Here is a 20514-nt window from a genome sequence, read left to right as displayed (position 1 = left end):
ATAAAAGCAAAATATTAAATAGCTCCTTCTGCCGCAAACCAAAACTATAAATTGGCCTCTGCTAAGCTAGTATCCACAAATGTATTAGCATTTGGCGAGTGTGAAGGCAACTCAGAGAGCTTCAATCTGTTTACAGCTGCCTGACATCTTTATTGAGCCGACTACGGAGTCGATTTATGTCATTTTACAGTTTCCACTTTAACAAAGAATAGCTTTGGCCATGTATAATATAGTCTGCTGCTGTGTTACACAACGCAGCCATTCTTTACCAAAAACCTAGTGTGATACAATACTATGCAACATGTAAACTGCTGATCCCTGAACTTTTTATCCAGTGAAGTCAAAAGTAAAAGAAAACCGACATACCCATCAGCCTCAGCTAGACTTATTGTTTAGTGCTAATTAGCTGTTATTCACTGTAACGATGCCATCTAAAGGTTAATATTACTGACTGGTCCCCTTCTCTATTACACCATTTCATTTCATCATATGATTGTATGAGTTTAATAATGTCCAGCCATTTGAGAAATTATACATTTAATTTAAAGTGTAATTCAGGAGACATTCACGACTTCAAAATGATACAAAAACAATCAGCAAACGTTCATTACAAAATAATGAATGAGGATGAGTAAAACAACATGCAGCAGTAGTCAAAATGGTTGATCGTGGAACAAAGGTGGCTTTCATGATCCTTCTGCCGGGGACGAACGGAGACTGAAATTCAGCCTTTGAGATGGAGAGTGACTCTTATGCGAGCAGCCGGGGGACAATATTTCGGCAGTAATTTTAACAACATGTAAAGTAGGACGTTGGCCCCGTCTGACCGGGTTCAGCTACTTAGTGCTGACATCAGAGATCGATAAAAGTACCATGGCCAGTCTGGCCTGTAATGGATCAGCTGTCCAGGAGTCTTGCTCATGGTCGTCTCACGTCTCCGTCCGGCTAGGAAAGCTAAGAAACGACGATTCTGTATGCTTTTACTTTATGAACCAGAACGGCCACTCAGATCCTTTTAGTCGTTCCACAAAGCAGAACAAAAACGTTTGGTAATGCTGCTTTTCACTATTAAGCGCCAAACAGCTGAAAATACTGGTATTTTTAACCAGAAACTAAAAGCACATCTATCAGTCTGGCTTTTATGCAGCATTTTAAAATGTTGTGTTTTTATTATCATGTTTATTTAGCTTTTTTTTAAGTTTTTTTATTTATTTACATTTGACTGTTTTAACATCTTCAATTTATTCAGTGTTGTATTCAATTTTAATTTGGTGTTGTGTGCGTAAGTCTCTTCATCTCTTTTATTTTTTTATAACATCCTGTTTATTTGCATCGATCATTTCTAAGGCACTTTAAATAGCTTAAAAAGTGTTTTATGACTAACACTTGATTCATTGATAAATATGAGATTTGGAAAATTACTACAGCAGCAAGTAACTATTTGCTATGTAAAGATATAGCGGAGTAATATCATCCGGAGCAGAGCAGGGAGTCACACTCCCTCTGTGTGTGTTGTAAACTTCATGTTTATGTTACTGCATGTGAGTCCTGCCTCAGAACGTATCGGTCCTCTGTGTTTTGGAGTGACAAAAAATGAAGTGTAGACCTACAGGCAAACCAATACAGGGCAGAGGTGAAGGGACCTTGGTGTCCAGGATCAGGCCTGCAGGCCGAAGCCGCGTGCCGAGCTGAGGACGTCGTCTCTGGTCAGATAGCATCCACAGAGCTGCCTCAGGCCGGTGAACGCCTCCCTCCCGTGCATGACGCGCCAGTTGTCTATGAAAATCACCTCAGAAAGAAAAGAGAGGATGAAATCCTTCGATTAGACTGAATTACACTTACAGTTGTCACTTTTCCTAAAGCAGTAACAGAATTGACTGATATTAACATTTGGAGAAGCGTTCGTACATTTTAGTTTCCCTGCTCTAGCGTTTCTAAAAGTGTAACTTTCTTACTTTCCCTGGAGTCAGTTTCACCCACAGCTCGTTCTCCGGCCGCCTCAGTTCCGCCGTCAACTCTCTATGTGCCACATACCATCGCTGGACGACGTCATGGGGCACCGTGTTGATCACCGATCGGTCATAGTTGTTGTACCTGTTAAAAGAAGACAACAATCTATCCGTTGACGGGAAATGTCACCTTTAAAATGACAGAATATTCCTTTTAATTGATTATAAAAAATAATAAGAAACACACTACTGAGGAATTATAAAGTTTCTGAATTATTTTTTTTATGCAAGGAAGTAAAAACGAAATAATGAGACACATAAAGCCGACGTACCGGATCAGATACATCTCATCGTTCCAAGGGTAGACATTGAGCAGAGGGCCGATGCCTGTCATGTGGTTTTGGTGGTTGTCAGACTTTTCAATGTATTCGTGCCTGATGGGCACACGGGCAAGCAGCCCAAAGTTTTCAGGAGACTGCTGCCGGACTTTTTCAGCGGCGTAGAAACCATCCAAAAGTAGATTTCTTCCCCCGGTTCCCTCGTGCTTCAGGCAGTGGAAAACCTGGATTCTGCAACAACAAACGGCAGGAGTTAGGCAACGCTACTTTTCTTGGGCTTTATTATCTTAAATATATATAATTAAATAGAGATGTTTCAACTGATACATATACAGCAGAGATGAGAAAGAAGCGAGATCATGCTGTATTGAAGAAGACTTGAATCTAGAGATTTACTGAGATAATAAATCAAGTGAAAAGTAGGGTAAATTTCTCATTGACTTCTACACAATCAGAGAGGAGTCGCCCCCTGATGGCCAGCAGAGAGAATGCAAGTTTAATACACTTCGGCTTTGGCTTCACTTCTCAGAACCGGAGGTTGCCGCCTGGTTTCACTGCTTCTCAGACAAACTGCCTGTTGTACCTCTGCTCCACCTACCCACATGGTTCCTGGAAGTAGGAGGTGTCCGTGTGGCGGTCCAGGGCCAACTGGCTGTAGGCAGAGTCCCCTCTGGAAAAGTCTGAAGTAAAACACCACATCCTTCCATATGTAGTCTCCCTTGTAGATTAAGAACACAAAAACACAAGTGGATTATGGATGAGTGGACATGGCCGAACATCTTGTGTGCTGCCGTTGAAAGAAGGATAGATGAAGATCAACCAAAGTGAAGCACTTAATACCTGATGAGACTGACCCTCTGGGTCACTGCCTCCGTGGCCTCGACCGTAGCTGGGACATCATCTACAAAAGCGATCCCATACAGAAGATAGTTCTGAAGAAACGTCTTTACTTCGTCGTCGCTGCTCATGAACGTGTCCCACTTGGCAGACGGGATGTTTGCCTTTTTGTAGACGTCCGAATTCCAAAGGACTCGTGGCTGGACGCTGCTCTGACTCTTTCCTTCATAGCTGTTCTCAGCCAGCCAGCTCAGGCTGTACTTCGTCACGTGACCTCCAGGCCCTGGGATACGGAGAAAGGAAATATTATGAGGTCAAATTATTGGAAAACGCATGAAATCATATGCATGACCTAATTTTGACTACTTTAACCCATTATTCATGATTGGTTAAGACATATGCAGGGAGATCACAGTGTGAGAAAACTGTTTTTCAGTAAAAATGCACTAAAGTATCTAAAATCTAATCCCTTATTTTAAAGCCCTTTCCTCTGAGGAAGCATAAATGGACACATCTCAGAATGATCTCTTTACTGCAGCACATACGGTTATAAAGGATTAGAGAACAGCTCATAAAAAATGAGAACGGAGTGAATCTTTACACCAAAGTCCACTTTGCCCTCGCATGTCAAGAAAAACTCACGTCATCCCGGATGATAAGCTGCTCTATTGATTGACTCGTTCATGTGTTGTACATTATGTAATATTCCTACACACAACGGATGCATTTTGTTGGTTCAAGTACTTTCTGTGACGCCCAGGCAACTCCTGCAGAGGTGCATAACCATGTAGACTACATTATGCACCTCTGGCAGGTGACATATAATAGGGGCTACATCATGTATTATATGTGCACGATCAGATTAGTTGTTTAGTATGTGTATAATAGAATGCACACTTGTATTTTGGAAGCTGGGAGGTGTGGGGCCTGCATCCAGCTGTGTGGTGTGACTTCATTGCTGTGTCATTACAATGCATCTGTTGTGGATTAAACACCCTGAGGTGCAGAAGGCAGAATATGACTGATATGTTCCTGTTGGTAGAGCTGCGACTCACAAGTGAGGACGAGATGTCCGTCCTGCACGGTCGTGTCGTCGGGGCGGATGGACAGGTCTATGCTCCCGGTGTCCAGGTTCCTCTGGTTCGTCTTGGCGCTGTAGGAGGCGGCGGAGCGGCAGTGATCCCGCAGCCACACGTAGTTCAGACGCATCGCGGTCCCCCCATAGGTGAGCACTGGGGGGCGTCACATGCATGAGGTTAGGTTGTGTCTCGCTGATATATTGGGCAACAAAGTAAGGTCGGTTGAACTCACCGAGACAGTCTTCCAGTGATTGGAAAGTTGCTGAAAGGGCGCGGGTCTGCGTCGCGTGTCTGACCCCGCACAGCAGCCGAGGCAGGATCCCCTTCATCGAGCCCAGCATCGTGAACCCCCAAACTTAAAACGCTACCTTTGCCGATAACGAAGCCGCCGCCGCAGGGTCTCCTGTAGCGCCTCGTCTCCTCCGGTCTGTAATATCACATCGCTTACTTTACTGAGATTAATTATTAAACATGGCGTGGCGTCTCTCGTGACTGGGGTTCACTGTTGTAAACTTCACCGAGGCAACGCTACAGGTGGCGCACTTTAGCACACGCGCGCTTGCCTTCACCTAAATACCCGGATGTCCAGCAGTTCCACCCACTTCCACTCCGGTTGCGCGTGCACGTGGAGGCACCGCCGTCCCAAACCGGTAAACGAGTTATAAAAACCCTCCAGCAGCTTAACCTGAGGGGGGACATGGGATTTGGTCTCAGCTGCCCCACAGATCAGTGCAAAGACGTTTAGTGTTCGACATGAAACAGCTCCTCACCAATGGTTCCTATATACACAAACAAACACTAGTATACACAATTTACATATTTTTTTATATTATTTTTACAGATATATTGTCGTTTCATTGCAGTATAATTCACATACATTTTACAGACGCATTTCATATTTATATTTTGTTATAATTCGTATTATTTTCACAATACCTGGGGCTGGGTTGGAATTTGGGCCATATTATACTGAGAGGTGTGTGTGTTATTTAGCCTATACCCTCAGACAGACTCAACAGACAAAGCTGTAGAGGATAAACCAGTCTTTGTTTGGTCTTAAGTCTAGTTTACAGTCAACGACAAAGGAGGGGACAGACAGTTGCAGCAAACAAACAGTATGGGATTAGATGAGGGCAGTTTTTCCCCTCAGGGACTTGTTCAGATGAGGTGGAAGGGGCTCATCCTGAATATGTTCCCAGGATCTTATATTCCTTGTGGTTCATTAGCATTGGTAAGGGCTTTTTTCACCGTTCAGCAAAAGAGCAAAATGAGATGCATGTTTCAAATAGTAAAAAATCTGTTCAGCCACTGTGGAGATCTCAATGTCTTAAGTCAGGACGATTGTGTTTGTTTCAGGTGAGCTGTCCCACCTCATCTAGGACGTACTGCAGGAGCGGCGGGCACCTCTGAGGGCAAGATGGAACTGGATGTGACAAGACAGGAGATGTCAGCGATGCAACACGACACTGATAGAACAGAGTAGTTAGAGGGTAAATGAGGTGAAACTGTGACAGAAGTCGTGTGTGCCGCTCACTTGACAGCATGAAAGGCCTTTTCTACTCCGGGAACCTGACGGCTATTTGAATGCGAGGCAGAAGTGAAGCCAAAACAGCTTGCTAACCCTATTCACGAGGGGCCATACATTAACAGGCTGGGCCATGTTAGTGGCGGATGGCTGATACAAACCGATACAAACTGACATGCTGGCTCCCTCTGGAGTCCTTTCTGGAAATGGGCTGCTCACCACACTCACACTTGGTTGAATACCTATTTTGCTTCTCCCCCAATTGTTTCAGTGTGCTTGGTGGGACACAGAATCACTTTGTACTTACTGCACATGGAGGTATTCAACGTAAATCCGGAAGAACATATATAACAGGATAGAGCTTCCAACCAGAAGTGTAATTCCCACTTTATATTTGTTATGAATTAACCATCTGCATAAAACAGACACAGGTTTGTGCATATAGTCAAAGTAAAGAATGGCCTTCTGCATGTGCCAGACATAAGTCATGTGTATTTCTTCTGCTCTGGTAACTCATGATTAGTCCCACTCTGGAGTTGTCATGAACCTGCCCTCCATGGTGTTGTTCCAGGGGCCTAAAGTGCAGTTTGCTTACATTTTCAATCTGAGGTAGGCTTTACACCTTGAATCCACCTGGAAGAATAACCAGATGTTTATATTTGAATATCTAACAATATATGATCACTCAGAGCTTGTTGTCAAACGTGTATGGATGCTTATTAATTTGCATCTGTGCACATCAGTGAACAGGGCTTAGGAAACGCCAATAAATCACGTGATCGGTGTGGCCTACTCTCACGTTGGTGATTGTGAAAAATGATCACCCAGACAAACATGCTGCAGCCCGGCTCGTTGTTTCGTAACGGACACCTCTACGACTGAGCTGCTGGGAGGTTCATCGCCGTCAGCAGCGCGCCGTTATTTTGCTTCCTGGTAGCCTGATAGCGCAGGCCTGCTGAAAACGCTGCGGTAATGCCGCATTCAGGGACCGTCGGAAATGGGAGGTTTCCGTCCAACAACTGCTTAAAGGGAGAAATATGACATTAAGTGTTCCACAGCATGTTCTTATCTCTAATTATTTTTTTAAGTGTATATCATTCCGTGGCAGGTTAGTGAAAATGGACACATCAAATGTTCAATTTGTTCCCGTATATTGTGAAATAAAAAAACACGTACAACGTGAAGTAAGGCTACAGTTAACGGTTTTAACCACTGTGTGGATAGTTAGAAAGTATTAAATAGATATCATGAGAAGAAACACAAGATGCATGCTCAATTGTGCTTTGACTTCCGCGAAGAAGTAGGCCAGTTCGACCTATAGGCTAATTTAAACAATTTGAGTAGCGGAATGTCCGAGCTCAGAGAGCGCACCTGAAGGCAGCATAAGCCTGCCCCTCTGAGCAGCAGTCAGCTGCATGTTTACTTGCTTTGTCAGCGGTGTCCCCGCAGCAGACATCTCATGCAGCTCACCTGCTGCTGATCCAAACGTTGGACTTCTTTATCTCAGAGAGCGACGTATCACGCTGCCAGGGCTCCTTATCACCGGCCTCCTCGCTCGTAACGTTCCGCAGCCGGCCCAGTCTCTTGTGGACCTTGAGCGGGGCACGTCGGGCTCACCAGCTTTTTATTTCTTCTCCTCCTAGCTAACGCAAAGATGACGTTAAAATCCAATAAAAACGAGCCGGCTGTCATACTGGAGTCGGTGAGCAGCGTCCGGACAGCCCTCTCCGACCTGTACCTGGAGCAGCTCCTTCAAAACAAACCAAAGGCTGACAAGGTAGGGGTGTCGGGTTTTTATTTTTACATCTGTTGTTGTTTTTTGGGTGTACATGTTTGCTTCCGGGGAAAGCAGAGATGGGGCACATGACCGTTGTTTGTTCCTCGACAAGATCTCTAAACCAAAATAGACCCACTCGCGGATTCATAACACAACTAACTGTGACGTGTGAAACCAAGAATGTAGGTTGTTGGAAACATCAGCAGGTCTGTGTGAGGAACCTGCCTGCCTCAGTGCTGCTCAGTCAGCCTGTTCTTGGATCCCAGGAGACATTACATTGGCAGTTTCACTTCTGTGTTCCACCCAAAACCACATTTGGGAATCATCTGACAAATTGGGGAAACGAGGCTTTAATCACAGTCAGTCTGGCAGTGATCATGAGACAATGAGTCTCTACGGAGCCAAGCAGTTGACTCCCATAATAGTGATGTTTAACTGAGGCAGTGAAGTCATCTTAAAGTAACACCATCTGGCCTATTTTCAGGGAATAATGTCCTGTGATATTAAAGAAGGTAGACAGGTGGGAAACACCTGATGTCAAATCTGCAACAGTGCTGTGTAACTTAGCCTACAGCTACAACCGCTGGGCTGTTCGTGGCAGCTGGGGCCAGGCAGCTTGTTTACGACATCACCGTGTACCCGGTTGGAATTTCAGGCATAAACCTTTCCAGTTAAGGCCAGAGTATTATGACGTGTCACCACGTTGCCTTTAAACCGTGAGGCCACAAAGCCGTTGGAACAGATGCAACTTTCCTTCTTGGTAAACTTCCCCTGACGACCCCCCAGGCCTCGATTTGGCAGCCGGTAACACCGAGGGAACTCTTTGTCCTAAACCTGGTCTCTGAATGTGAGAAGTCAGCAGTGAGCTACTGAGGCAAACGGCAAAAAGGGAGGAAACTCCTTTTCCTGACCTCAGCAGTTTGCACTTTTAACAGCCTGGAGGTGCAATCTTGGCCAACGTGCTCCTCCTGCACGTTTTGTGAAATCAGTGTCTTCTAAGTGAGGTCACGCGCTCCGTTATCTCACAGTGCAGACGCTGCAGAGTGCGATGCCTCCCGGTACACCAGGGTGCGTTTTATAAGACACCAAGACTGATTTGCTGCACCTTCTTGGCTGAAACCACTCCGGGTACTTCAACGCCTCCTTTCCATTCATGCATTTCGACTCCATGGCAACAACACAGCTTGTTATTTTAGACGCTTTTTTTTTAGACCCAGACATGTTGACACAAGTCGTGCTTCAGGCAGGTGAGACCCAGAACGGGATGGAGCACAGACTGTCCTGGCCTCCCCTCTCACTTATTTCTGTTATCTTTCCAAACTCTTCCAGCACCATATAGGTCAAATATTGATCTCCTACTGTGTTCCTTCAAGAGATCAATACTTCTTTGCCTTTTGGCTGCAGACTCGCCCTGAATCGGTGGGCGGGGGGCACGATTAATAAATAATATATTGAAAAGACAAATCATCTCAAGAGATAAAGCAGACGAGGAGGCGGCAGATTGTATTCTAATGTAATCAGGCATGTTCCATCATAGAGCTGTGAGGAGAAAAGCAGGCGATCAATAAGGTAAAGATCCTCAGTGGATTATCTTACTCTTGTGTTTGATGCGCCTCACTTAAAGCCACGTCTAACTTTAGACGAGATGAGCAGAACAGGAGGCACTCCGCTCCTTCCTGAAGTCGTTTTAGCCTTTCTTTCACTCGGCCGATTGTTTATCCTGTTGCCTCTCCACGCCCAAGACCGGCATTCGGGTCCCTGAAAGGGCTTCCTGACCCTGGTTACAGTGACATGTGTGACAAGGAGCACATGAATACCTTTTAATCATTGATCTCGTTACTCTGCGATAGTGTGAGTGGCGGAGCTGATGGGAGCTCGTTGTCAAAGTCCTCACAAGACACGTTTAATCAAAAAGGACTTTCGATGCCGGTTCAGAACTAATGACATGATTACGTTAGCGATCAGTGGGCGGCCGTGTTCCCTCTGTTGCCTACTGTGTGTGATAGATCCCCTTTATTCTCTTCACATAGGTCCAATTGTTTTAAGGCCTTTAGATTTCACTATACAGTTTCCTTCCTGCTCAGACCTGAGGGTCAGCACTTTGTGGAAAGGAAATAAAGTCTCCTCCTCTTTGTTTCTCTAAAATGGGGGGGAAAACAATAAATATCATTATACAATATTTCTGGTAATTTTTTTTAGCACTTTTTATCAAGTTCATTTACATACGTTTTGCTCTCAGGATTAAGGGAACAACACATGACTTAGAAATGGTGCGTGTTTGTTCCTGGATCTGTTTGTATGTGGTGATTATATCTCAAGCCAGATCAGTGAACAGACCCCCCCCCCCCCCCCCCCCCGCGGATGTAATTTGATCACTGCACCGTGGGACCCCCATCTAAATACTTGCTCCTGGCATTGAGCACATAACATGACACATAACAGCACGAGGCTGGTAAATAACTATCACGTTGCAGGGAAAAACAACTGCTTGGCTTCCAGCTCCGTTCACTAAACGGCTGTTATGCTTTCCAGAGGAGGCAGACACGTAAATGTTCAGTACAATAATGCCACCAAGGACACTCTGACTTAGATTAGAGGACGTAAGGACAAATGTCCTGCCTCTGTAACACTAAATACTGTTAGAGTAGGCAGTGCTTTAGGGCCGAGGTCATAGGTGAGGAGGGAGGCGATAATGATATTTATTGGTTTATTGTACTGCTGATGCTGGAAGATAGATAAAATAGTTTTTTCTTTTTGCTGAAGCAGCAATGATGCGTCATTTCCATGCAGAGAATTTGTGCTGATTCGGGAAGTCGTGTCTGATGTCACGTCAGTTCATTCATTGTTCTATATTATACAAGAGTGCCGTCGGCAGAATGCCAGTTTACGCCCCCGGGATCATTACAGGGTATTTTATGCGTTTCTTCAATGCAGGCTTTGTCTGTATTTCTCTTTCTCATAAAGCTTTATAGATATGCTGAGAAGTAGACTGCAGAGCGTCTTTGTCGAAACGAAGGAAGTAGGATGGGAATGTTCTGGGGCTTCTCCTGCTTTTGAACTCCACTTTTGGTTTATTTCAGTGCACAAGCACAGTATGAATCCACAAAGTTGGTCTTTGGTCTCTTCTTTGATATCCAAACTATAAGAATCAGCTTCCAGGTTAGCTGTCTGATGTGATCACCCAAAGGGACTGGTGGTATCCATGACCACATGGACCAGGTGGACCAGATCACTGGACGTGGCTAATGAGGTGTTATTACACCGGGTTAATTTTCAACCTCGAACATATGTTGAAACTGCAAATGAAACATGGCTGTTGGCACACATTAGCAAAAAAAAAAAAAAAAAAAGCTTCCACTGCAGTTATTGGAAATACGACTGTGATAACGATCTGATTGTAAACCTTGAGTTCTTTTGTGGATTTCATGTCGTGTAAGATAAAACAATACATGTTAAGTCTTTTCCTTTTTTCTAACAGGCTGCTATGCAAACCTATGAGAACAAGGGGGCTGAGGTTTACACCAACGGTAGCGCTAGACACATGAACGGCACAGAACTGACCAGGATGAAAGAAGTGAAGTTTGAAAAGAATCTCTCGGAGCCAATGGTATGTTATCTACCTGTACACACATGTATTGTGTATATTTTTAGATGTGTGTCGCTGATTCCTGCTCCTTTTTTCCTGCAGGGGGTCACTCTGAAGCTGAATGACAAACAAAAGTGCACTGTGGCTAGAATATTGTACGGGGGCATGATCCATAGACAAGGTAATTAATCACACATGGACGTGTGTGTGTGTGTGTGTGTGTGTTCTCTACCCAAAAGGTCAATAGTTTGTCCCATGCAGTCACAGCCAATCTGTCGTAGCATCGACATCATTATGTGGGCTGATTTATACAGTACATCTCAGGCAATGCACAAGCTGAGCCGTAAAATTAGATACAAATTAAATTACATTTAATTTCATTAAATAAAAAAAAAAATGTTTTGTTTGTTGGGCTGATATGATTTGAGATACAGACTGCCACTCAGTATTCGAATTGACAGCAATAATCAGTAATTATTTCTGCAGAAATCATGGCCTCGTAGCCATGATTTGATGATAGCCGCTAGAAAAAATAAACAGACAACAGAGTCCTGCATAATATTTTATGCTGAATACAAAAATGTAATTAAACATTGCTCAGTTATTTTTTAACATTTTCAATAGACTACATGCTGGATGGGGAGAGAGTGTCTTAAACATATAAACATTAATCATAAGTAAGGATCACGATTCATCCGATTAAACGCATTTATATAGATTATTGGTGAAGCCAAAACGATTCATTCTATTTATTTATTTAGCAGATCGATTTAGTAGAATCGATAGGACTGACAATCAATTAATCGATTAATCGAATGAATCGTTACACCTCTACTTATTTGGAGTAACGACACGCCTCCTGGTTTCTGCCTCTCTCCAGGGTCTTTACATGAAGGGGACGAAATAGCAGAAATCAATGGGAAAACTGTGACGAACCAAAGTGTAGATCAGCTGCAAAAGATCCTGGTAAGTTCATATTTTAGAATTTACATCTTAATTTCACTGCACATGTTTATGTCATAATTGCACTTCTGCAACTAAATAGGAGTAAAACTGTGTCATCTTTACACGCAGAAAGAAACCAACGGAGTCGTCACAATGAAAATAGTTCCCAACCTGCAGAGTAAATCCCGAGCCTGTGAGGTAATAATGTTGCACACACAATATGCTTTAGCCTCTGGTCTTGTGGTGAATTAGTCTGTTTCATATTTGTTCTCTCCAGACTCTTTTTATTTTTACTTTGCATGAGTAAACCAAGAAAATCACCGTTTACATTCCAATCCAATGGTAACTGGGATAGTCGTGTTCTCTTCACAGACGGGTTTGATTGCATTTCTTTCAGTTTTTCCCTCGACAACTTACTTCTTAAAAGGATTGTGCTCTTCGTTAGGTGAATCTTCTGTTAGTCAGTGATCAACCCAGGTGACTATAAAATAAGTTTAAATCTAAAGAACATCACTCACATTAGTTTTGCTAGTTTTGACCTGAATCACTTTTGGTGTTTCATTCTGCCATCTGCTGGCCACGTTTCCTCCAGCAGCCATTCATGTGCTTCCTATACATGGAAAAAAAATGGCTGCTGGCTTGATTTAACACTCTTAATTCTTTCATTGATTTAACAACGTAGCATAGTGTAAGAATTGTAAATGTCTATAATTTAACGACCACTAACAATACATTACATTCGGTGATGTACTCTCGTCTTAATGCAGTTTATCACTGCATTAAGTTGTCTTTGCTGTGGTCAGTGATGGCAGTCTACTTAAAAGCTTATAGTCCATTAATATGTAGGCGTAGTTAATAATATGCTTTTTCATTCTTTAATGCTCAAAGAGCATCATTTTTGGCGACCCAGACCACTCCAGTATCCTCAGTACATAATCGGTGTATTCATTTTGTCTGTGAACAATCGCTGGAGTAACTTGGGGAAGCCACAAATGTTCACCAACTCTACTAACAATAGTCATATTGGACCCTGAGGAGGATTTCCATGTGTTCCTGCTGTGATCTTTGAGAGTTTAGCCAAGGTTTGTACTCCAAATCAGAGTTAATACAATCACTGTATGCAGCTGCTCAACTGTTAGCGGCTCATCAATTGGATGATAATAGGATACCAAATTTGTGTTCATCGCTTCTGAAATTGAGTCTCATTTTACTCTTCTGTGTTGAAGAATTGATGATTTGATGAATTAGTCCTCACACTTCGACCTGGGAGAATAGAGTTTGTTTTTCCTGATAAGAATGGAGCTGTCCAAGATCATATCATAAAACATGTAAATTCTGTTTGAGGGTGGCTTTCCTTATTAACATTTGCAGAATCTAAATATATGTGCTCGGATGTCCCAATGTGAATACTTATTCTTGAGAATGAAGATGTATAGGCACTGTAGGTCTTTGAGCGTTTGCTGATTCATACTTGGTCATAATGTTAACCTTTCATTACAATAATATGGGTTTATTTTTGTCTGCTGTCAGCAGGATATTAGCGGCACTGTTACATAAAGAAAAACACATAAGAGCAAACACAGTGGAGCTGAGGTTGAGACTCTGAACATATACTCAAGATGTCTCGCTTCTTTATGGCTTAAACAGTGAAGAAGGACAAAATGTTGTATATTGAAAAAGATATGAACAACATAAAAAAAAGTAAGCTGATACCGTCTGGTACAGCGAGATGACAAATATCTCAGAACAGATTCCGTAAAAGCTGGAGAAAAAGTCTTCATATGACACTTATTGTGTTTAGCAACAATCAATACAGAGATACCAGAGACTGTTTGACCAGCCGACCTAGATAAAAGGAGATAAACACATCGGTGAGGTTATTATTCATATCCAGTAACGCCAAACACATACTGCAAGTCTTCCTGCGCTCCTTCTTTTCCTAAAAAGTGAATACACCGTGTGTGCTTTAAATCTATAGATGTACATGAGGGCCCAGTTTGACTATGACCCCGCCAAGGATGACCTCATCCCTTGCAAAGAGGCCGGTCTGAAGTTTCAAACTGGTGACATCATTCAGATTATCAACAAGCAGGATCCAAACTGGTGGCAGGGCAGAGTGGAGAGCGCCGCCGCCGACTTCGCCGGACTAATCCCCTCCCCGGAGCTCCAGGAATGGTAAACAGCTCCGTCATACTATCAGATGAGGAGTCCTGCAGTGTGAAGTCACGCCTGCTGGACAGTGCCACAGACTGAAATAATGCTATCTGCCAAAAATGTTCCAATCTTTACCTAAATCTCTTTCCCCACTGCAGGAGGGTGGCAAGTAAAAGCAAGGCCAGAGAAGGCAGCCAGTCCTGCAGCCCCTTCGGGAAGAAAAAGAAGTGCAAAGACAAGTACCTGGCTAAACACAGCTCGAGTGAGTGTGTCACCGGAGTCATGTGTCCTGGATGCTTTTTTTTTTAATTACTAGGGTGGGTTAGTAAAAGAAATCCCTTCTGTTGCAGTTTTTGACCAGCTGGATGTGATTTCTTATGAGGAGGTGGTTCAGCTGCCCGCTTTCAAAAGGAAAACACTGGTGCTTATTGGTGAGCTCGGTTCTATTATTTATTAGTGTGGCCGAATTCTTAAAGTTATAAATAAAGACGTTTTTCATTATCCTTATTCTCAACAACATGTTTTATATCTTGCATATGTTCTCAACTCTTTTTAAATGTAACATCATTTAAAGGTAGTTTCTCTGTGAGGTTCATGTTTGTTTTAAACGTCCTTGGAAATAAAAAACTCTGCTGTCTTTAGGTGCACCTGGCGTGGGAAGGAGCCATATCAAAAACGCACTATTGACCAAATACCCGGAGAAGTTTTCCTACCCTGCACCACGTAAGCAGAGCACCAGACGTTGTTTTTCTTCCTTTCAATAGAGCGGTTTGCTGAATTGCCCTTTGGTGTTTCATCTTCCACACAGACACCACCAGACCGCCGCGTAAGGAGGAGGAGAATGGACAGGAGTATTATTTCATCTCCAATGAAGCCATGACCAAGTGCATCTCTGGAAATGAGCTGCTGGAGTACGGCAGCTTCCAGGGAAACATGTTCGGCACCAAAACCGAGACCATCCAGAAGATCCAAGAGCAAGGCAAAATCGCTTTGCTGGATGTAGAACCACAGGTTAGCATTCACACGGAGTTCTGGAGACGTTGTGATGGAAATAGATTTTAACGTTAGGGTCAAATCAAGGCAAAGTGAGGCTTTTAAAGCCCCTTTGAGCCGTTTCAAAGCATTTAAAATGGCAAGATTAACCTACATAATCCAAGCAGCAGCTCTTATTCTGCTGCTGTGGCTGTTTGTAGGTTAACATGGTGTGGAACATTGGATGTATATACTATTATCTCTTTCATTAAATATGAATGTATAAATAAGCAATATAAATTAAAGCAGCTAAGTAAGACTTACTACAATGAGCTGCTACTGATCCCATTGATAAACTATTTAATGCAGCAGCGACATAACAAATGTATCTGTTTGTGTCGCTCTATTTAGAAAAAACGAACATAAAAATTCCCCCCAAAACAAACTAATATGCAGATAGAAACTCAGTTTAACAACATTCTTCTCTTTATCATTTCAATACAGACCTTGAAAGTCTTGCGGACTGCCGACTTTGCGCCTCTCGTGGTGTTCATCGCTCCAACCAACACGGCTGACCAGGTGCCAAATCTTCATCTGAATACACTCCAACACTTTGCACAAAACTCAAAAATTCAGCAAAACCGCTTAACCCCCCCGTCTTCTCTTCCAGACGGAAAACCTGCTGATGATCCAGAAGGAGTCGGACGCCATCTACGCCACGTATAGACACTTCTTCGACGTGGTCCTCGTCAACAACGACGTGGATGAAAGCCTGAAAGGTGTGGAGGAGGCCATGGAGCGCGCCACCTCCACCCCGCAGTGGGTGCCTGTATCATGGGTGTACTGACCGGTAGACCCAGAGGAATACCTTTTTGTTGAAAAAAAAAAAGCAGTGCAATAATCCCTACTTACACGGAAATTAGTTAGTAATGTCCCAGGTGTGTGTGGATTCATGTTAATTGTCACTGAGATTTTTTTTTGCAGTCAAAAAATATCTATAAGCAATACTTAGACAGGTTGATTTTTTAGAAAGAACCTCACCAGGGATGTTTTTTTGTTTTTTTTACATTCGTGCTTCAGGCTTTTGAGGGGCGATGGTGATAGTTTTGGTGCCGCACACCTTTGTGATTGTTGGGACGTGGGCAAATGCAAAATAGGACCACAACTGTGAACGAAATCCATCCTTCTTAAACGACAGGGTTTTTATCATGTAAATCATTATTTCTGGGTTCGTTGTCTGTTTTTCGGTTCCCATTAGATCGTGCCACGATATTGAGATTCTGTGTGTGTGTGTGTGTGTGTGTGTGTGTGTGTGTGTGTGTGTGTGTGTGTGTGTGTGTGTGTGTGTGTGTGTGTGTGTGTGTGTGTGTGTGTGTGTGTGTGTGTGTGTGTGTGTGCGTGCGCATGTGTGTGCGTGTGCGTGTGAGAGTGTGTGTGTGTGTGTGAGAGAGTGTGTGTCCATTCAACCATAATGTCGTCTTCACCAAACCTCTCAGTCCGCCGTTAACGTCACCTTGTCTTGTCTCATCAAAGTCGTATATATCTCATGGTGTACTGTGAAGGCACTTTTAAACAGAAAATAAATTTCCCAGCTCTGATGCGACTGCTTCTTTGATTGTGTTTTTCACGTGGAAACCTGTTCTCCAGAGCCCTCCAGGAAAATAATGGCAGTTTTATGTTGGCGGGTGTTCTCCAAAAGGCACAAAAACTCCTTCGCCTGGTTCTGACAGGAAACCATGGCAATGATGAGCAGAACCGCTGTAATATGACGGTTGATATACTATTTTATAATTAGGGTTTAATGATGTCAAGGCTTTGATCAATTATAGATCAAGACATGCATATCAGAGCTGTAGAAAGCACCTCTATCAACCACACATTACAATTCTTCTCTCATCACAGCTTCTCCAGAACAGCGTTGCAGTTAATTGTTTGCATCGTCATCGTTTTGTGTTCTGTTCATTCCATCTAATTTCAGTTATATGAAATGTGTGCTGAAACCTTTGGCTGCAAACAGATGTGCATGTGTGGAATTCTTCTCAAATGCTTAAACTATATTATATGGATTTGTATATTTTTTGTCTATATATTCTGCCCTTAAGAGGAGGGGGAGAAATTAGAGGATATACTTCCAAACGGATGAGCTGTTTGTATAGAAGTCAATGTCAAAAGGTTACATTAAAAATAATGAGCAAAAGGATACCAGAAATAAAACATAAAAACATGTTTGCATAACGTTTCACACACACAGTAAAAATACAAAATATGTCACATACACTGTATTGCCAAAAGTATTCGCTCTCCTGCCTTGACTCGCATATGAATTTAAGTGACATCCCATTCTTAATCCATAGGGTTTAATATGACGTTGGTCCACCCTTCGCAGCTATAACAGCTTCAACTCTTCTGGAAGGCTTTCCACAAGGTTTAGGAGTGTGTTTATGGGGATTTTTGACCATTCTTCCAGAAGCGTATTTGTGAGGTCACACACTGATGTTGGACGGGAAGGCCTGGCTCTCAGATTCCACTCTAATTCATCCCAAAGGTGTATCCCACTGACAGTTGACTGTGGAATATTTACGAGTGAGGAAATTTCACGACTGGACTTGTTGCACAGGTGGCATCCTATCACAGTACCACGCTGGAATTCACTGAACTCCTGAGAGCGACCCATTCTTTCACAGATGTTTGTAGAAACAGTCTGCATGCCGAGGTGCTTGCTTTTATACACCTGTGGCCATGGAAGTGAATGGAACACCTGATTTTGATTATTCTGATGGGTGAGTGAATACTTGTGGCAATATAGTGTATTTTGTGTTGAATGCATCAGTATACTCCCACAGGTTTGGGTTCTGCAGATCAGAACTGAAGGCAAAACAATCTCAGGGATGATGATCCTATAGTGTACAATAAATTGTAGAATTGTAGGTGTTGGCCAGCTACTTCTATTTCTATTTTTTGGGAGGTTAGCAATAAAACAAGCTGTCCTACAGTGCCACCATGTGGGCTCTTCCATGTTAACACCACACTATGAAATAGGATATGGAACCTCCATCATTTTTTGGTTTTATGTTGTATAACATGCAATGTTGCTGTCTGCACAGAGAATATTAATGGATGTTTGGCATAAAATGCCACTGAAAGATTTTACTTGCAGTTGACTTGTTCAATTCAGTGGTACTTCTGTCACAGTCTGTGATTTTATTCAATGTACTCCATTGTTGAAATAATAAATAAATACATTAAAACCATATCCATATCTATACTCGGAGAATTTTTAAAAGAAAACAAGAGATTGTATTTTCACACAAAACAAGAATGCAGACACTCGGAAATTATTTGTAGAACACGCCCTTGATGACACAGGCCACGCCTCCAACGCCTCGGTGCCACAGCCGGAGCTAACCCAATCTACTGCCTCGGTTTTGTTTTATATTTATAAACAACTAACACAGTTTGTTGTGAAGCAATGAGTTTAGCCATTTGTCTAACGCAATTGAATAGATTTAAGAACTTACATTTGTCTTTTTGGAGGGATATGGGTGCGAGAGCCAGAATCAATCTTATTTCTTGAAATAATTTCTCTTCTTTCTGTGCTCCCTGTCTTTATGCTGTAGAGTTGTATAAATATCTATGTTTCTTTTATAAAGAAGAATTTTATGGAAGTAATTGATTTCCTCCGTCTGGGAAAGATGAACCGGTGCCTGGCGGAGTTGTGTTTTAGATTTTTGTTTGTTCCCTTACCCTAACCCTAATCCCTAACCCTTCCCTATACCTAACCCTAACTCCCCTGACCCTAACCCCCTAACTCTAACCTCCCTAACCCTAATGCAATAGGCCACGCCCCCAGTACAATATGCCACGCCTCCAATGACACAAGCCACGCCTCCAACGATCAACGAAAGATTGAAAAAACAATCAGCCAAATCTGCCAAAAATCAACCTATCGAATCTAAATAAAGTTATTTAAAAATCTGTAGATTAATATTTCATTATAATACTGTCAAATTTATCATCTGAACCTGTTACTTACCAAATTGCAATTTGTTGTCGTTGCTTTCACCTTAAATCTGCGTTTTAGTGGATGGAGTCTGGTGCGTGATAGTAAAAGGGAGTCTGGTGTGTTTCAGGGCGTTGAAGGAAGTAAATCGGAAATATTTAATATTAAATCACATTTATGAAAATGATCTAAGTTATATTTCTGAAGTGCCCAGGCCTCCAGGACTGACTCAGCCTTCAGCAAGTATGCTTCTGTGTCGGTGGCTGGACGCCTTTCAAGTTTTTTTAATCCTATTTGATAACTCTTTGCAATCTCAGCAAAGAGTAACATGTTGAATGCCTGGAAAATAAATAATAAAAATAAAACATATTTTGTAACAATACAGTTCAGGGAGACTAAATACTACCAAAATGACACTGCACAACAGTCATATTTTCTTGCAGAGTTGCCTCAAATTCACTTAGATACATTAAAAATGAGTAAAAAACAAAAGTAAAAAAAAAGTTAAACTCTATAAAAGCCAAATAGAGTGTTTCCCAGAAGTCCATTGGCTAGGAAATGTGATTTTGCATTTTAGCATCACAGAAAACAGAAAAAAGCCATTTGAACCCAGGTATAAAACATTCAGTAGTAGGCCTTATATTATAGCTATTATGTCAAACTATTCCTTTGGTGTAAATGAAGTGGATTTCTGCACTTTTAGCATGCAATTTCAATTTACATCAAAACACCCGCCTGGCGGTTTGCCTTGAAATGTAGCTTGATGAAAAAAAATCAATCACACAATACAAACTTAAAAATGTTTGCTTCGCCATGAACCACCCAGACCTCTCCATATTATAATTAATGAGCTATATATTATAGTTCATTAATCATTTTAAACTTTTAAATAAAATCAGTGGGATTTTAATCATAAAAAAATCTATTCTAAGGTCACAGGGAGCAGGAAAGGTCCCTACAGCCACAGGGGCCAACATACATGCAATAAAACAGCATCCTCACATGAATTACATCAGACTTATACAACTGAAAATAGCTAACTGAATATAATGCAGCCTGGAACCTTGTTGCTCTACCTTCTCCACCACATCCCTGTCCATATTTACTCTGAGAGATAATCAGACACCTACTGCGAGGCTCGCCACACCCCCTTCAGAACGCCATTTTGTTGACACACAGACTTGCAATCAAAATAAGCTCCTTTATAGAAGCTTAAAAGCCACACACGACCATGACATGTAGTGCACGTAAAGGAAATACGCTCAGAGTGCCAATAACAGCATCTATGTGTAAAAAAACAGCGCCGTCCGGGCCGATATAACGGCGCGTTTGACGTCTCCGGTCACCCATTT

At 42.4% G+C, this 20514-nt stretch overlaps 2 protein-coding genes across 2 annotated transcripts; one reads left to right on the top strand and one right to left on the bottom strand.

The window, feature by feature from the left end:
- Positions 1 to 517: 517 nt before the first annotated feature.
- tmlhe (trimethyllysine hydroxylase, epsilon) lies at positions 518 to 4948 on the bottom strand. Its single transcript, XM_084028410.1, has 7 exons — positions 4436 to 4948; positions 4180 to 4356; positions 3128 to 3407; positions 2886 to 3005; positions 2282 to 2518; positions 1956 to 2094; positions 518 to 1789 (listed from the first exon to the last, which is right to left on the bottom strand). The coding sequence occupies exons 1-7, from the start codon at positions 4542 to 4544 to the stop codon at positions 1658 to 1660; spliced, it is 1194 nt and encodes a 397-aa protein (XP_083884536.1). The 5' UTR covers positions 4545 to 4948; the 3' UTR covers positions 518 to 1657.
- Positions 4949 to 7157: 2209 nt separating this feature from the next.
- mpp1 (MAGUK p55 scaffold protein 1) lies at positions 7158 to 16760 on the top strand. The gene is made up of 12 exons (XM_084028617.1): positions 7158 to 7505; positions 10984 to 11112; positions 11194 to 11272; positions 11972 to 12057; positions 12166 to 12234; positions 14015 to 14211; positions 14349 to 14452; positions 14541 to 14621; positions 14833 to 14913; positions 14999 to 15201; positions 15667 to 15741; positions 15833 to 16760. The coding sequence occupies exons 1-12, from the start codon at positions 7383 to 7385 to the stop codon at positions 16007 to 16009; spliced, it is 1404 nt and encodes a 467-aa protein (XP_083884743.1). The 5' UTR covers positions 7158 to 7382; the 3' UTR covers positions 16010 to 16760.
- Positions 16761 to 20514: the final 3754 nt, after the last annotated feature.

Source organism: Eutrigla gurnardus, assembly GCF_963514095.1.
Source record: "Eutrigla gurnardus genome assembly, chromosome: 15".
NCBI classification, from domain to species: Eukaryota; Metazoa; Chordata; class Actinopteri; order Perciformes; family Triglidae; genus Eutrigla; species Eutrigla gurnardus.
Note: the sequence above shows the minus strand (reverse complement) of the source record. Positions and strands in the feature narration are given on the sequence as shown.

Bases quoted from the DNA above. Each gene is read 5' to 3' on its own strand.
- tmlhe (XM_084028410.1), bottom strand. From the start codon at position 4,544: ATGCTGGGCTCGATGAAGGGGATCCTGCCTCGGCTGCTGTGCGGGGTC. The intron at 4,357-4,435 runs GTGAGTTCAACC...GACGCCCCCCAG, and splicing joins ATCACTGGAAGACTGTCTCG to TGCTCACCTATGGGGGGACC. The intron at 2,519-2,885 runs GTAGGTGGAGCA...TTGTTGTTGCAG, and splicing joins TACTTCCAGGAACCATGTGG to AATCCAGGTTTTCCACTGCC.
- mpp1 (XM_084028617.1), top strand. From the start codon at position 7,383: ATGACGTTAAAATCCAATAAAAACGAGCCGGCTGTCATACTGGAGTCG. The intron at 7,506-10,983 runs GTAGGGGTGTCG...TTTTTCTAACAG, and splicing joins ACAAACCAAAGGCTGACAAG to GCTGCTATGCAAACCTATGA. The intron at 11,113-11,193 runs GTATGTTATCTA...TTTTTCCTGCAG, and splicing joins AGAATCTCTCGGAGCCAATG to GGGGTCACTCTGAAGCTGAA.